Source organism: Synchiropus splendidus, chromosome 3 (genome assembly GCF_027744825.2).
Source record: "Synchiropus splendidus isolate RoL2022-P1 chromosome 3, RoL_Sspl_1.0, whole genome shotgun sequence".
Lineage (NCBI taxonomy): Eukaryota > Metazoa > Chordata > Actinopteri > Syngnathiformes > Callionymidae > Synchiropus > Synchiropus splendidus.
The window spans coordinates 13,408,718-13,426,215 of record NC_071336.1 but is presented as its reverse complement, the minus strand read 5'-3'; the positions used below and the strand labels follow the sequence as shown (position 1 = coordinate 13,426,215).

Here is a 17,498-nt window from a genome sequence, read left to right as displayed (position 1 = left end):
GACGGCCACTATAATCTTGGAATAGCCTCCAGCTGTTTTCACCATCATTAATGCTGAGTCATGTGGTGGTCAGGACAGTCTTTCTTTTAGACCGGCCTGCCTACCTAAAGACCGGTCATTATCTTAGAAAAAAGCAAGCAACTCTCATCTTTGTCGTTAGAGTGGTGGTATTTCACACACCATTTACAATCATTTCACTAAACAAAAGTTCCAGTTATGTGCTGGAGCCACTTGAGTTGGGACATTCCAGACGCCCGGTCCCTGACTGCAGCAGATAACGGATGAAAAGCAAACCATGATGTAGAGCCGAATGAGTTAGTTAACTGAAAATCTAAAGAACAAAGTTTCTCTGTTTTCTTTCTGTCCAAAAACCAGCTGGAAAGTGATGTGAGTGTGGTGTGTGCAGTGTCCGAGGTGTTTACTGGAGACGGGAGGCAGATGCGTCAGTCCAAGAGAAGTTGGGTCACTCCCAGCAACTTTCTGGATTCACTTTTCCTGCTTTGGTATGAGAAAGGAAAAATGTCTTTGTGCAAAAGAAAGAAAAATGATCCATCGCCTCACATTTTCTTGGGTTAGTCCAGGCCGCTGTAGATCATGGGTGAGATCATTAATAGTCCCTATATTTGTTTTAAGGAAACATGACCTAAACGGTTTTAGACAACCTCTTATCTGACGCCTGTTTTTGAGGCAAAATAATCCCATTTTGTCTCACAGTCAATCTCATTCAATCTTCCTGAGCTTGAATATTTGGACGTTCCTTTGTGCTTCCCCTGTTCCTACCTGCCAAGCAGCACACAGTGGTTTTTGCCCTCCTGTGAGGCTCTCCACGTGTCCTTCATACTGGTATTCTTGATAGCGTGCAGGTAGACACCGCAAACCAGGCCACAGCATACATGGATGTGCCATGGTTGAAGGACTGCAGTACTGCAGCTGTGTGGGGAGCAAACCTAGTGATGCTCCATGAAACAGTGTCATTCTTTTCGGAAGTCAAAGTTGACAAAGTTGTGAGAAAGTTCGTTGATCAAATCATGCCATTCTCACTCCTTCAAGTGACTTTTGCATCCTGTGTTGATACAGAAGTCAGCACACAACTGTGACAGATTAGGCCTGATCTCACCTGCAGTCTACATTTGGCCTGCTAACCTACTGACAGCCCTACTATACTGTATATACCAAGTGACATCTACTTTGAAGGAGTAATGAAGTAGTTTCTGATTGTCCTAACTTTCCCTTCACATTAGAGGGGCAAGTGTTTTCTCCCAACACCTACAGTATGCATCAACATGCAACATGGGAGGAATAATATCTGGAAATAATACTGTATCATGAAGCCTCATGAAATCTATCAGTAACTATTACTACAGTACTTGAAGCTATGACCAATGTTGAGGGTGTCTCTTCGTGTCTCCAATTGTTGCACTACAGCTAGTGAACTTCATCTTCATATTGAGATGATCCTTGTTCCCCCTATTTTGGAGTCTTAATACCTTGATAGACCTTATATATATATATATATATATATATATATATATATATATATATATATATATATATATATATATATATATATATATATATATATATATACTTTTTTTAAATTCACGAAATGAGAGATATATTATGATAGTCAATGCAAGTTAACATGAGGCTTATTTTCCATTAAAATGTGTGCTCTTATATCACTTGTTTGTGGATGCATGGTCCCAGACAATCTCTCTCAAGGCAGAACTCCCATTGCCTCTACCTGAAGCCTGATGTAGACATGAATTCCAGCTGCTCTGGCAACTAGAACCATCCACGTCCAGTCCCATGAAATGAACTTCTGGTTGGACTGAAGTTCAAACTCAGGCCTTCGTGGTTGAAAGAAGACGACATGAAAGTTGAAAGTTGGCTCAATGAGGGCAGATTCTGACAGCTCAGAATGCCTCTGTCGTGTATGACTGCAGTGCAATGTATAACCACAGACCTTTGTGGGAACACAACGCTTAGCACCTGGGCCAAAGCCTTCCAGCCACGACTTGCTTGTACAAGAATCCCATGGGAATCTGGCTGCCTCAGAGAAAGTGCTACTGGTCTGAAATGTGTTTGTAATCACTTTTAACGGAAGGGTTTTGATGTCAGGAATGAAGGCCCAGTTGTTTTGCATTGATTAAGACGTTTAAAAAACACACTTTTGATCACACATTGTCTTTATTCATCAAGCCATGCTTTTCAGTCATGATCCAGAAACTATAAAGAAGGGCCTTGTCAGGCTGCTATTGACGGCGCGGCAACGTGGCGTCATGCGGTGATAAGGCCTGTCTTTCTTGTCCAGCTGCGAGCATAAAGCGAGGCTTTGTAACCACAGCGATAATCAAAGCACACATTTTTGATCACATTATCGATAACATAGCGTCCGTTGCTCAGAACTTGTCCCCGCTAATGCACATGAAATCAGCGTAGCTGGAGGGAAGCGAAGTGGAGGACACGAGAGGAGGCTCAGATGGAGTTCATTACAGAGTTGGGAATGACAGTGGTCGAGGAGGGAGTTCACAGCAGGGTTCACCCAAAGCAAAGTTTGGCAGTCTGCTGTTAAGCTGCTGACCCCTTACAGCGGCATCAGATAAGCCGCTGAGGATGAACGACCCTTTCCAGTGGTGAAGTCGTCCCACTCCCAAACATTTCAGGACCACCACGGAGAGAAAACGAGACGGCGCAAGTGACGGATGCGTGTTAGTCACCGCTCACTCTCAATTAGCCTCAGAATTTCTGTTCCATTCTTCCACTTGCTGGATTCCAGTAAGTAAGCGGACAATACGCGATGCTAATTATGGGCAACTTTCTGGTTGTTTGCTCGTGGCCAGTTCAAGTTCCTCAAGTACATGATTCACCTTTCTGGCCGTTGTGTACTTGATGAATTTAATGTTCCACTTTGGAAGCCCACGACTGCAGTAGATGAAACTGTATCTGGAATGTGCCCGCACCATGTGATTAGAGGCGTTTGTTTGGCTGACTTTCCGCCAGGCCTGGGCCTCCACCACCTCATCACAGCAGCAACGGAGGCCATAATAATCAAAATCATTGCTCCCTTCCAAACCGGGAATAATGACCACCATGTTTTCACTGCGCAAAATTATTTTGGTTGTCAGAAAATATAGGTTTGACTATCACTATAATCTGAACTGAATCAAAAGTTTGGAGGGATTATTTGGATTGGAATTGGTTAGTTCCTTTGCCTTTTTTTGTTTTGTTTTTAGGCCTGGAGAAGTTGATCGTGCACGTATACTGAAGCCCTTTCACACAGGCTCAGGTGAAACTAAGATAAGCAAACGTACAGCTTGGCACAGGTGATGGTCAGATCCTCTCTGGTAACGGTTTAAACCTGTTTGGATGACACAAAATCATAACGCTCAATGATCTTTCTAAATGACTTTTAGTTGAAGACATGGGCGTCAGAGAACGTTCTTCAAGCTCCACCGCAAAAGAGAACATTTAATCATCCGCTCTGAAGCTCATTCTGCTGATAAAGTCCAGAGAGAGAAAGAGGGACCATATGTCACATCAGTTTTAAATTAGCTTCCTGTGTGTTTTATGAATCGATTTTAGTTTTGTTTTTTTTTAATTGGCTTACAAACCTCTTAATGGTCTTAGTCATCGTTATTTATCTGAAACATATTTTTTCTCATATCAGCCCTTGTAGACCTTCTGGTCCTGAAGTAACCGTCTCTTTGCAGTTCCGTACAAGCCGCCTGTAGCTATAGAGGTGGTCCCTTTCCAGTGGGAGCGGCTGCCTAAGGAGCTGATGTTTGAAATGCAAAACCGAAAAATCCTTTCAATTTTTATGGAAATGTGTTTTTTTTATTTGTGTCCTTCATTCTTGTGATTCTCAGCAATTATCTGTAAAAATAACTCAAAATGGATGAACAACAATTCAGTTCAACTACGCTTTTTTTAAGGAAATAATTTTGCCAATGTCCTTAATGACCATCATCATATAGCCGCAAACCATTTAAAATTTTGTCCCTCTCCTTGGAGGAATTGAGATCATTGCTAATAAAGATATTTGAAATGCTAATCGCAGAATTGAATTATGAATTTGAAAAAGATGCAGAGCATGATTGGGCACCTGGTCAAAAGTTTGTGTCAAGTTCCGTTTTGTACATGCTTTTCGTTTGTTGTGGTATTTCCTGTGTTTGTTCTCCCTTTCTTTTGCTTGACAGGTAATGACATCCTACTGGAACCATTCACCATGATCAGTGCACCTGTGAGCCTTTATAAGCTTCTTGGTTCTAGTCTCTGGTGTCACGTCGCTCATGCTCTTACGCTGGTAAACTTTTCTTGATGTCCTCGTATTCTCCCGTGTGTTGCCTGGCGCTTTTTTTTTTTACTATGAGTGTGTTTTTGAACATCTTCTGTTTCCTCCTCAGTTGTTCATCCAAGTTCCTCTTTGTGGTGACACCCTTGAATCCTCCTTCTTGGCCATCTTTGTTTTATTGCTTGTTTTATTGTTAAATTTCCTCTCACATCTCTGAGTTCACCTGTCCTCAGTCTCGACAAGCTTTTGGGTCCAGGCCTTTGAGGGCTCTTGAGTGCTTTTTCAAATCATGCTTGTTCTTAATTCTCATGAATTCATACTCATCTATCTCTTTTTATGAACGTAATTGTGTTATTGCTGTAAAATATTTTTAAAACCTTTTAATTACTCCATAAGTGTTCCTTCAAATAAGCCAGCCCTCACAGTGCTTGGTGGTGTTGGCATCCTCAGAAGGCAAAAGACTAAAATCCTTCAAAAACCAACAACATATCACAAGATACACGATTGTCTTTAAATGCCACAAAATAAAACCAAAGGTGCAATTCACTAAAAATAGGGTGCCGTATTAAATCCCAAGAAAATATGCACCAATGCGGTCAGGTGTATAACAGAAGAGTCAGAAGAGTCAAACTTAACCCCCACCCCACGGGGTGCTCTCCATACGGGCCCTGGCATCTGGTTGCTGATGAGGTTTTCGTCGTTGTGGTAATGAACATTATAAAAGTTCGGAGATGTAAGTGCACACGGAGTCTTCCCTGTCCCTTTTTCAACTGTTACGATTTATGCGTATTGCGTTTTATTTGTGGGAAAACTGTGTTGTGTACTGAGAACAATTTACAGGGCATCATTCAACCAATCGGGAGGAATCTCAACTATGTGGTGTAATGGTGGATGGAGAAGTGGCTCGGATTCAGACTCGCCTCAAACCTCATTTGCTCCTAGCTCTGCGCTGGTACTAACTTGATAACAATCTTTTTGCAGCCTGTTACACACAGACTTCGTCTCCTCTTGACTCTAGCTCATCAGACTTTCGGGCCCTGCGTGGGTTCCTCACCTCAACAATCTGCATCCACTTACCGTTGTTTGATGGTTTGATGGTTTGATGTTGGAGGCATTTTGCCCATGTCCAGGCTGTATATCGTATTTGTGCCTCAATGGTTGTTGCTGGTGATGCATTGGAAAGCTCTTCTACATGGTCAGGGTCAGATAAATATAAATCCAAATGACTTTGCCCATCTCTGTTGCCAGCCGGAGCTGTTCAACTGCTGCCAGTGCAACTTCGTCCAGACTCCTGCTTCTTGTCAAATGAAATCAGATACATCTTTACATCTGATTGTGTTGCATTTGTGTCCAACCCTGCATATTTGTCTGAGATACTTCTGAGCCAGTGTTGTTCAGTCTGGGTGGAGATGGCAGACGTGTGTTGACATTTCAGCGTTGTGTAACAGCACTGACCCTATTCTAGTCAGGGAAGGTGGCTCTGTTTTAGGCCGATGACCACTGAAGATAAGGGCCGCTACACAACAATGAAGGCCCGTTCGGCTGCCTCTGCCTTTGATTTGGAACTTGTGCCTCAAACCAGAGGTCAATGGAGCAATGGAAACGTAGCAACTGACCCTGTTGCTCTAGAATCAATCTTGAGTCACAGGGAAGAAAAGCCTCCAGATAAAGAGTAATGACCTACTTGGAGGGACTTATTTGCATCTCAGTGATATACAATCTTCATATCTTTACCTTCTTTGGTTAGTTAGACTTATATGTAGGTCTCCTGAAATAAAGTTTGGTTGATATAGAATATCAACAAACGTAAGAAATGAAATGTTGAGTAAATCACTTTAGTCAGTTTAACCACCGCTTGCAAGATGAACTGCTGTGGTGCCGAGTTCCAACAGTGTCCAGAACGCTGAATCCCCGCTGGAGTCACTCTGCGTGCCATCACACATTTTCCATATTTCTATCTCTTCGCTTCTCTCCTGACAGCCACCTAACAACAAAGGAATTTCTCCAGATGTGTCTATGGATGTGTGTTTGTCACGCTGCAGCTGTTGGCTCAGTCCTGCAACTTATCGCTGTGCGCGCGTGTCATGGTGTGTGTGAGCGTGTCAGTCAGCTGGTGTCCCAGGGTGAGGAAACACAATGGTGATCGGTGGGGGGAGTTAAAAGTTCACTTTCGGCATTCCATGACATATTACGCCTCAGAGCCTGGGGACTCGTGTTGTCTTCGGCCGAGTCGCACCGGTACCTTTAAATGAAAGTGTCAGTGAAAGCTGTTTATTTTGGACTGTCTGAATTGTACATTTTTTTAGGACTCTTTCACCACTAGATAGTGATGTTAAATAACTAGTTCATATACATGCACATATGTTTGTACCTCCATCTCTGTGGGGTCCGCTCATTGACATAATGCTTGCACAAGCCTCTCACAATAAATGTAACCATCCAAATGGGTAAAGTTGACCAGGACGACTTATTTTGAAGTCTTCATCCTCAAATTGGGGCTTGGAATTGTGGGGTCCAGCCTAAAGGTCCCCCTCAAGGCATAAGGTTCTCAGAAGGTCAAGAATTTGTCCCGACAAGTGAGAATAAACCAGCAACACTTCCACACACACAACCTTCCATAATGGAGCGTAAACAGAAAATGCTGTGCTGAAAATCTGGGAGCAACATCCTTCTTGATATCAACTCTCGCACCAGTATGCTCACTCACGTTCCTACCATGTGCCATTTGCTTCAGTCAGCAAAAACACCTGTATATGTTTTTGATTATCTGAACTGCACGTGTGGTTACAGGCATAACTAATGCTTAGCTAGTGATTTGCATTCATCGATTTGCTACAAGACTCCATTGTATGAAATGAGACGTTTAAATGAGAAGTTTAAAGCAGGAGGGGGGCACATAACAAATTGGTTCCAAAATAAATGGAGGTGTTATGCCAGATAAAATACAGACAAGCACTTGATCTTCTTCCCCACTGCCTCCATCTGTGTCAGAGGAAGAAGAGGGCCTTTGTGAGCTGTTTGTGTAACCCTGTAAACCAACATGGGAAGTCTGTGGGTTTCTCTCTCTGTGTGAGTGTCCTTCTACAGCGTGACCAATTCCTGGAAACACACCTACTTGTGGGGACCGTATGCATCTGTGGGCACCCTTTGCCGGCCCCCACAAGTTTAAGCCTCAATTTGAGGAGTGACACATCAAAAATAAGTAGATCATTGTCATTGAATTAAAGTTTGGTTTAGGTCCTGGTTAAGGTTTGCTATTTGTTTTGGGTGGTTTAGTTTAGGGTGAAACGTGTGTGTGCAGTCTTTTTCAGAGGATGAGAACACGAAACTGATGACAACCGAAGAACAGTAAAGCTCTTTATTCGTCTAAATAAAACGTAAAAAAAAACAAAGGATGTCATTCATTCATTTCATTTTTTTTTTTCAAGAATTCTCATACTCATCTCAGAATGTTATGGTGAAATCCCCTAGATGGGACCGTATTTCCTCAGACGGCGCCACAGTCAAATTACCTCAATGTCTGCTGACATCTACAGGACACACACGGCTACTACAATTATTATCAATGACAGCGACTGGTGTGGTAAGATTAATGGGTAATTTTTTTTTTTTTTTTGCATCGTAACTTGAACAAACAGAAGTAAGGAAACGTCAATTAAGAATGATTAACCATCAAACCATAATTTGACATTCATATTTTCCCATATCAATTGTTCTGTCTTACTTTTTACAAAGCCAAAACTGCGTTGTTGGGTCGCTGGGCTGAGCACGTGGACGCGTCTGTGGGTTTGATCCAACCACTCCAACGGCGTATGTTATTGCTCTGATGTAAACACAGATGGCAATGTTGGTATACAATTTTATGTATTTATGTTACATCCCCAGAGACACAGTTACGTTGTGGTCAGTGCTGCAGCCACGCAGCAGCAATTTGGGTTAGAATCCTTGAGTTGTGTGCAAATCTGAGTCCTGTCTGAGGTTTGTGAGGACTCCCTGTGCCTGCATGGCCTTCTTCTGGTTATAATGCTAGGCTTGAACAATATCGTCCACATGCATGCAGCATCTAATGATGTTGCTGGAGACAGTCTCTGCAAAAGTGTCAATCACAGCACCGTCATCTGGTTCTGCTGGACAGTTATCTGCGACTGTGGCCAGCGAGTGCATCAGCTGCTTCATGAGCTCCGGCTGCTGGGCATCAGCACCGGGGTTCTCCAGGTCTTTAGGGGTGGATGGAGGAGGTGAGGGTACAAATTCCTTTGCCAGGCCTCCCTTTAACTTCCTCACAAAGCTGTCTCTGCTCGTCTCCCGCTCATGCAGCAACGGAGTGCAAGGAGGGGCGTCGGGGTAGTCGAGGGAGCCAACAAGAGGAGGATCAGGCCTTGGCTGTGTCTTGCTCACATCCATTTTGGAGGAGCGGGAATGGCACTCTGCAGTGTGATCCCTTGTGTTTAGGGACTGGCAGGCTTCACTCAGGGACAGAGCGACCACAGCTGACGCGAGCTCATCTGCGAAGATCATCTGGTTCGCCCTGAATCTGGACACTGGATGGTTCCCTTCAGCCTCCATTATTTCACTTGCGAACCCTTGTATTATACTGTCAGTCAAAGCATGGGCAAACGCCTCAACAGTTATTATGTTGAGCATATAGTCTTGGTTTACATCAGCAGTGGACTCTGGCAGCCTTGCTTCCATGCTCTGTGTTGCGATGGATCTCTGCCAGGACAGAAAGAGTCACATGGATAAAGGGCAAAAGAAACAGAGAATCTATATTCAGAGCTGCTTCATACCACAGGATTCATGACAGTAGAGGGCAGTGAGATTAAATGTTTCTGGGCTCTGTAATTGGAGAATATGAGTTCGCTGGTCTGGTGGTCGTAGAGCATTTGACAGTCACCTCGCATATGTGCCACGACTTTGTGTGTTACACAAAATATTGGACTGGAAAAATTGAAAATTCAATTTAAACAAATGTAAATTTATGTACTTGGTTGGATGGTGGTGAATACAAAAATGGTATACTTTGCATAACATATCAGAGGATGATGCAGAGCTATGGAAAAGAGAAATTGAATAATATGAGGAAAGTTTCGCATCTGAAACTGCTTTGAGTGACACATAGATCTAATATGACTTAAAATTCAAGAGTGTCACATGTCCAAAAGAAGCACTCCAAATTTCATTGCGTGTATTGTCTGACAATCATAGCAGTCAGAAATGAAGAAGTTTCAACATCTAGAAATCCAATTACCTTATTGAAAACCGAGCTTTTCAAAGGATGTCATCATCACTGCAATGTAACTGCAAAAGCGCAGAATTGTTGAAATACGTCATATTTTGCAGTGTCATATTCTGAAGGATCTAATATGCCACCGATGCAAAGATATGTCCACAATAGGATGAATTTAATAAGATCTTCAGGGTGGGGTTACAGTTCCTGAGTCAATTTGGAGACCAAAGACAAGACATGAGACTGGCTGGTTTCAACAACTGGCCTTCTTCAAGAACAAAGCTAGGAATGAACCTCTGCTTCAGTCAAATATTGGATCAAAACTCAACATGAACTTACATGGTCCTAGAGTTGCTCCGTGGTGAAATGGCTGTGAATAAACACACGGAAATATAGTCTCATGTTTCTCACTTCCTGTGCAAGTGAAACTGACTGAAGCAGGAAGTGCATCAGCGTCAGTTTGTGCAGGTATTCACTCATTTCAGTGACAGATTAAGGCCAGTTGTGATATGTATACACACACATATACATATCCAGACCCAGATCTGAGTTGAGTTTTACAACACCAACTTGAAATGCTGTTTTTTCCCCCAAGATTTCTATCACAAACCGCTCACATCTGCTTTTTGTCTTGGATTTGGAGAGCTGGGTGGGGAGATGAAATAAAAGACTCATATTGAGATGATATCTCCTGAAAGACTTTATTAAAATCAAGATTGCTCTGTGTGAACTGTTGGAAGCTGCACTTGCTGCCGACTTCAAATAGTGTGGACAGAATGATGTAAATCCGTTAAATGGCCAAGTGTCCTGTGGCCCTTGTGATGGGCCTGAGGACACTTTCAAAGAGGATTTGGAACACAGACATGTTTTCAGGATGTTCTCTCAGAACATCTGCTGGACATGCAGCTGGATCCTTTGTGGTGCCATTGTGACTTGCTGGCAATGATGTCTTTCAATCTCATCATACCAATGTTTTTTATGATCTAGCTTTCTGGACTTGGGGCTCACTGCTAGTCATTGTTAAATCTGCTTTTATTATAATACATCATCTTGTATTTTCGAGAACAAGAGCCAAAACAGACTTTCCTTGACCAATACTTACCTCGCAAATGATATTGTTTTTCACATATTCACGAACAATCAAGTCAGTTTATGCGTTACATTGCAGCATGCAATTACTCTAGAGATATGAAGTAATGGAGTAGTCTTTCAGGGATTGCTTTGGTTTTTGGTGTTGGTTAATGTATTTGGGGATGTATGCCCGTCTAAACAATGAGCACAATGTCTTGCAGTTCATTTGACAAAGCTACAGTCATATAAACCCATTGAAATACATACATTGTATGTTACATTTAGCATGCAAATGACACATTTAAATTGTGATAGTACGACATTAACCACACCTGTCTAATCTGCAATCCTTATGAGAAGAAAACAAGGGCAATGTGTCCAAACATTCATATATAATCCGATCACTCCAGTCATCACAGTGTTTAGTAGTACACGGAGTTTCCCTTTTATTGCGTCAAACGACGCAAACTGAAGGGAAACGCCAATGAACGACCGAGCGACGCTTCAGTTTGAAAAGAGCACGCTGCTTTGTTGTTGGGGAGGAACATCAAAGCCGTCAAGTCACTTTTCTGTTGGATTTTAAAAACGTCTCACAAAACGCCTGAGCCGTTGATTAATATACCGAACAAATTCGGCGGGCGGGCTATCTTTTGTTCGCAAACATAAAACCAATCTAAAAAGTTATATTTTTATTTACAACACTCTACAGAGCATGTAAAGCAAAACGAAAGATTTTCAAACGCGAATGTGACCGTAAAAAAAGTTTAACCATTTGCTTTACTTGTAACTGGTGTGTGCTGGTATATAAATCAAACAACTCCGCAACAGCGGCATCCTGCGCTGCTCTCTGATTGGTCCGTGTGGCTCAAAATGGGACCAATGAGGTGGAGGCGCGACCCATTTGAAACTGAAGCGTGTATCGCTGGTGTCCAAGCGACCCTCTCGCGCGTGTCTCAGACGGAATATTTGCCTCCAACTTTGTGAACCGTCGTTCTTGTTTAATCGGTGGATCTAACCAAAATAAAGCAGGTAAGCGACCCATCCCGTTCTTTTATCGTACAGTCGGTTTTCACGTGTGACCCTCACGAGGATGCACCGTTGTAACTTGGCAACACGGATTCATTTAATACAGTACACTCTCCATCTCCTTTGGTAGATTTACTCTGAGTTGACAAAGCCATGCCTTTACCGAAGGGAAGGAAGGCTATTGCAGCCAGCCTGAGCAGACTGCCTAAACTGAACTCAGCCGAAACTCTGGTACGACTGCAACCGCGCTCGCATCGCTTTTATTCAGTTTTATAGATGTGTGTGTGTGTGCATGTGTGATGTTAACTCAACAGCCTTTGTTGCTGTTGCAGGAGGAAAGTGCACAAGTCAAACGGTCGACCTCGCCTTCGAATGGCGCCCCTAAGAAGAGGACTGCATTCATAGACATCACTAATGTAAGTTTGGATTTTGTGGAATTATTCATGTCAACTGCATGTACGTGTAGGCTAAATGTTTATAATATTTATACAATATTTATGTTTTAAAGTCGGTGGATAATATATGCTCTTTTTTGCTCATGAATTGTTGTTCTTAAACGACAATTCATGATTGTTCATGGCTCTTGCACAATGTGCTGCAGAAGAATACATTTACAATACAACTTTAAAGGTGGCTGAAAAAGTCAGAACACTTCAGTTGACTCAATTCAACGTTTCAAACTCAGCCTCGGCTTTGTTGTCTTCCAAGGTCAAAAGGGTCTTCAGTTAAATTTCACATTAGGAAGCTACAGGCTTTTGCATTGAGGGCCACATTTTGTCAGGCATGCTGTTTGTTGGTTTCTAAAAGCTGTAGTGTTAGGTGTGATGACTCCTGCAAGTGGCAGGGTGTTGTCCTGAGCTCATTGTCTTTCTGATCACTATGGAGGGGCTTTAACACTTGTAAATAGAGCCTTGTTTTCTATGAAAGTGATGTACATCATACATAACAATGTTCCCTGGGGCCGTAGGGAAACACTCAGTTGGTGCCTTCATGCTGTCTCTTAATGTTTTGAAGCGTATTAAAAAGGATAGACGTTTAATATTAAGCTGATATTTATCATACATATGATGTTTAGGTTTATTTTAGGCTGCTTGGATTAAATTCAAGATGTCATTTAACCTGCATTGCCATCTAATCCTGTGATTCGGACACAGATAAAATCTCTGGTCCCCTGCTGTGTTTAGGTTTTGTTTTTATCATGCTGATGTTTGCAGGCTCACAAAGTGCAGTTCAGCATTCCAGGCAAGAAGAAGGTGGGTGTGAAGAAGCAGTCGAGGAAGGCCAACTCCACTTCTGTGACGACGAAGAATCAGGAAAATCTTCAAAGGTAAGAGCTGCCAAAATTCTCTACTGATAATAGGAGATTGACTCCATCGTATGGGCCTTTCACACGATAGGTGGCATCCTTGTTGTTTTAGTTTAAACGCGAGTGGACTTGCAACATTCAGACATTCACAGTGCCAAAATAGCCCATGTCTTGTTGCTGAGATGTGGCGAGGCTACCATCACACCCTCTCTTGAACGTGCCCACCGTCGGCAGCTTGGTCGCTGGGTGTTAAAACCAGCCTTCAATTGCCATGTAAACCCTTTCATTTTATGAACGGACCCTTATTTAATGAACGTTACATGAAGTGAAATGGTTTTGTCTGAGTCAGTTGGCTCATTTTTATTGACGTTTCCCCTCTAAACAATGTCCACAGAAAACCTTTGACAGTACTAGTTCAACTTTCCAGATGTATTAAGATTGGATCGCCTTTATGAGACCCACAGTGGGGAAACTCAACCTGTCACATCAGCTGATGACAAAGACGGCAAACGCCAAAGCATCAGCATTTAAAAAAAAGTCACGAGCTATCAAACGACACACATAAATACCCATAAAGTCCAATGTAGCTGCAAATGGTAATTGGGTTGCTCTTCTCCACAGGTCTTCTTCTGTCAGCTCAGAGGAAACTCAGGAGCCAGAAACTGTTGAACAGTCCAGTGAGGCCCAGGAAGAGCCGCTGAAGGACGAGGTTGCTGTAGCAGAAGAACTCACAGCTCCCTCCACGCCCACTGCTCGCGAGGTGCCCTCCCACCTGAAGAAACAACCCGTGAGTTGAATCATGAGTCCTTAATGTCTGTGTAAGACCTTACGAGCGTTTGTTTTTTCTTTGTTCCGGAAGATTCCAGCTGAGTTTGACATCGACTCTGAGAACCAAGACGACTGTTTTCTCTGTCCGGAGTACGCAAAGGAAATATTTGACTATCTCAAAGAACGAGAAGTGAGCGGAAACAAAACGCAGGTTTATTTTGGAGCCGTGTCATCATTTCTTTCTCTGCTTTCTTCTGCAGGAAAAGTTCATCCTCAGTGACTACATGTCCCAACAGCCCACCTTGAACCCAGAGATGAGGGCGATTCTGATCGACTGGCTTGTTGAAGTTCAGGTGAGACTCATTTTATATATTTATTTTAAGCCACTTGCGTGAATTCATTTGAATTTTTTGTCTGACAAGATTTTTCTTATTGTATATTTAGGAGAACTTTGAGCTGTACCACGAGACTCTCTACATGGCTGTAAAAATGATAGACCACTTCCTGTCTAAGACCCCAATCCACAGGGAAATGCTGCAGCTCGTCGGCTCCACTGCGATGCTCATTGCCTCGAAGTTCGAGGTACAAAACTTGACACTGAAATAACAGACTGAAATGGTCTGGCAGTTGGAACCGTGATTGTATGCTTGCTGATTTATTTTCCTTCCAGGAGCGCAACCCTCCGTGTCTGGACGACTTTCTCTACATTTGTGACGATGCTTATAAGAGGGAGGAGCTCATCGCCATGGAGGCCAAGATCCTCCAGACACTGTCCTTTGACATCAACATTCCCGTCGCCTACTCCTTCCTTAGACGCTATGCCAAGGTTGGGCAGTCAAACATGGCCGTTTAACACATGCCTCCTTCAGTTATAACGTGTCTTCAAGTGAGCGCAGTCAGGGTTGGGTTCTCGGCAGGAGTTTTCATCTGTGCAGGGTGGTCTGGTGCCATCGCCCGACCCCCATCGATGTGTACAGTTACGACGTTAGTACGTAGTGAAGCCTGTGGGTGGTATTGTAATATAGTAGTGACAAATGAAGAGGATGGTGTCGTACTCCGCTTTTTGTTGTGGACAACAGCGGTGATACTTGAGCCTGTTTTGGGAGACCCACATCTCAGGGCGCTATAGTCTGTTCTAACGAAATATTTGAGCGTATTCTAGTGCATGTGGAAAACTTTATTATCAGCTCAATTTTTGCATGACACTAATCATTTAGCACCACAAGTGATGCATGTGTGTATATATAGATCTCTCTCTCGCACTCTCGCAGCCCTGACACGCTGTGGTACTTGTATGTGTTCTGAGTTAAAAGTGGGGATGAAGGCAGAAGGATGCTTTCAGACATCTGTCTGACTCGGAAATGCACAATTGGTTTTATTCAATCTTTTACATGCATGAAGAGGCACAAAACGCCCCAAATAACAAGAAGGAAATAGGAATTTTTGCACAATGTGGGACCTGTCACTCAACGTGTCTTGTGTCTACAGTGTTTAAATGCCGCGATGGACACGCTGACGCTCGCCCGCTTCTACTGTGAGATGAGCCTGATGGACATGGATCTGGTCATCGAAAGAGGCTCGCTGTTGGCATCAGCCTGCTTGCTGATGGCGATAGTTGCCAAAGACCTGGGAGGATGGGTATGTTATTTGACTGACAATATCTAAGCAAACTTTTTATGCCTTCCTGCTCAAGTGCTGCGGTTCCATGTCATAAATGTTAAATCCAATCTTCAGCTGTCAGCCGCCTCTGCCCTGGATGAAGCTGCAATTGGATTTGGCAGTCCATTATTTAGAGATGGCTTTTTGATTTATCCAGCAGGGATTCCAAATAATTTGATCAAAAATGACTTATATTAGCGGGTGGCATGCGTGTTGTCTGGAACTCGAGTTGACAGGGTTGGTATTTCATTGCTATTGTCGTTACACTCTCCCTAAGTATCCCCTCTGCTCGACTTTATATCAGTTTGTATTGAATTGCAGATGTTAAAGTGGCATAGTGTAGTTCATGAATATGTTTTTGGCGGCTCTGCCAGCAAAAGAGTAATTGCAAACTGTTAATGCTATCTTGGTTCCCATCCCACGTTTATCCCAGGGCAAAACGGCTAAAAAATGCAATCTCAAATTGCAATATACACTGTCGAGCATATAGTTGCAAAGGGAACTTTCCTCACCCAGTGAGGAAAGCCATGATCCAGCGACGCACAAGTTATGAGAACTGAATCTCACTCAAATCTGCAGCCGTCCTCACCCGGCCCGTCTCTTTACATGTCTGCAACTCGAGTTCCGCGAGCAACAGACATCAGTCATTGTGGTGTTTTAGGCCTGCTCTGTGAAAAACGTGCAGAAAAAAACTCTGATGCGTTATGTGCTATCCGTCTGTCCAGATTACAAGAGAGTTCATCTGTAAGAAGCAAATATTTTTCTGATGTGTGTGGTGTGGTGGCTCACATTTAAGCCATGGCAGGGCTTAAACCATCATTTATATGGAGCGAAAACCCTTTAGAGTTATCAAGACGAAGGTGCAGCAATCCAAACATGAGATCAAACGTCTGCTTGTACTTTTATTTCAAGTTGACAGTGAAGTCTGACGTCACAGCAAGAGACTAGTTATCTTATAGAAGTTGAAGAATGAATGCCAGGATGTTGAAATGCTGCCGATGACACAGCAGTCCAAACTGCTGTTAATACAGGCGAGTTCACCATAAAGTTCAAATGTTCTTGTACATTATTTCAGCTACTTGAGGCAAGAGAAAACAGAAATACTTGGGAGCATCAGGTTTCATACGTCATCAGTTACATCAACACCTGTATGTCAAGCTCAACATGGCAAATGACGTGCAGACAGCCGTCTCAATAGTGTCACTGGACAGATGAAGATGGTGAGGGAAAGGATGACTTTGAAAAGAGCTGGACCTTTTTCAATATTAATCCTGCCGTCTTGTGCTCCAGTCACCCATCCTGCAGTTCCACACCGGATACCAGCCGACAGATTTGATTCCAGTCGTCCGGAAGCTCCATAAGATGTTGTCTGCGCCCCCTGATTCAAAACTGAAGGCCATCAGAGGCAAATATTCTCACCGGTAAGGTGTTGGAGATCACACTTTGGGGTGGAAAATTCATGACCACCTCTAAATTTCACTTTCCAATATTCGATCTTTCAGGGTGTTTTTCGAGGTGGCTTCACTGCCGCTGGTGGACCTGGAGGTTTTGGAGAAGGTGTTGTCTCAGTGAAAGGCCTGGTCCTTTGTATGTGTATATATATGTGTTTATACATCTAATATTTATAAATATTTTGTCTGTCTTATCATGTTTTAAATGATTGTTGTGGATGTTGAGTGGGGCGTTGACATTTAGTTAAAATATTTTCAATTCAGTTTATTTTTATAGACACAGAACATTTTTCCAAGAAAAAAAGAAATGTTATTGGAATAATAGCGTTTATGCCGAGGATGGCTGCTGTTTTAGTTCTATGTCAGCACACATTTGAAGGCTCCATGATCTGGTCATCTGCATGGCACGTCGCACAATGTTTAGTCCAAATATGCGTAGGAGAACTGAGTTGCTGTGGCATTTTATCAGGTTCCGTTCTCTTAAAATAAAGATGTCTTTTATCAAAATCTCGCCCAATTGGTGACTGTTCTTTTTCTGCCGCTTGCCGATGTAATAACGTTGTGCAGTCACTAGAGGTCAGTAGTGTTTTCTCGCATTGTCCGGTTCGCGGGGCGGACTTGTTCATCCTCTTATTCAAATTGTCTGCGCAGTATAATGTGCTGGAGATTCATCTGACAAGATGAAACCACTTGCTA

At 42.9% G+C, this 17,498-nt stretch overlaps 2 protein-coding genes across 3 annotated transcripts; one reads left to right on the top strand and one right to left on the bottom strand.

Moving 5' to 3' along the window:
- Positions 1–7,767: 7,767 nt before the first annotated feature.
- si:dkey-171c9.3 (uncharacterized) lies at positions 7,768–9,938 on the bottom strand. The gene is made up of 2 exons (XM_053860795.1): positions 9,861–9,938; positions 7,768–9,007 (listed from the first exon to the last, which is right to left on the bottom strand). The coding sequence occupies exon 2, from the start codon at positions 8,984–8,986 to the stop codon at positions 8,321–8,323; it is 666 nt and encodes a 221-aa protein (XP_053716770.1). The 5' UTR covers positions 8,987–9,007; positions 9,861–9,938; the 3' UTR covers positions 7,768–8,320.
- Positions 9,939–11,498: 1,560 nt separating this feature from the next.
- On the top strand, positions 11,499–17,278 carry ccnb3 (cyclin B3). Of its 2 annotated transcripts, XR_008414192.1 has the most exons (13): positions 11,499–11,621; positions 11,749–11,849; positions 11,951–12,034; positions 12,833–12,945; positions 13,546–13,711; positions 13,784–13,882; positions 13,953–14,045; positions 14,137–14,274; positions 14,363–14,518; positions 15,181–15,330; positions 16,427–16,571; positions 16,642–16,772; positions 16,854–16,866. XR_008414192.1 is itself a non-coding variant. In XM_053860283.1 (12 exons), exons 2-12 carry the CDS (start codon positions 11,772–11,774, stop codon positions 16,921–16,923), a joined length of 1,278 nt encoding a protein of 425 aa, XP_053716258.1. In that variant the 5' UTR covers positions 11,499–11,621; positions 11,749–11,771; the 3' UTR covers positions 16,924–17,278. The 2 variants fall into 2 exon arrangements, 1 of the variants encoding a protein (XP_053716258.1); XM_053860283.1 differs by lacking the exon at positions 16,427–16,571 and having other exon boundaries at positions 16,854–17,278.
- The last annotated feature ends 220 nt before the right edge of the window (positions 17,279–17,498 follow it).

What these genes read in the sequence shown, in the direction of transcription:
- si:dkey-171c9.3 (XM_053860795.1), bottom strand. Translation starts at nt 8,986, where the DNA reads ATGGAAGCAAGGCTGCCAGAGTCCACTGCTGATGTAAACCAAGACTAT.
- ccnb3 (XM_053860283.1), top strand. Translation starts at nt 11,772, where the DNA reads ATGCCTTTACCGAAGGGAAGGAAGGCTATTGCAGCCAGCCTGAGCAGA. An exon ending in TGAACTCAGCCGAAACTCTG is followed by an intron (nt 11,850 to 11,950) that starts GTACGACTGCAA and finishes TTGCTGTTGCAG; the next exon opens with GAGGAAAGTGCACAAGTCAA. An exon ending in ACTATCTCAAAGAACGAGAA is followed by an intron (nt 13,883 to 13,952) that starts GTGAGCGGAAAC and finishes TTTCTTCTGCAG; the next exon opens with GAAAAGTTCATCCTCAGTGA.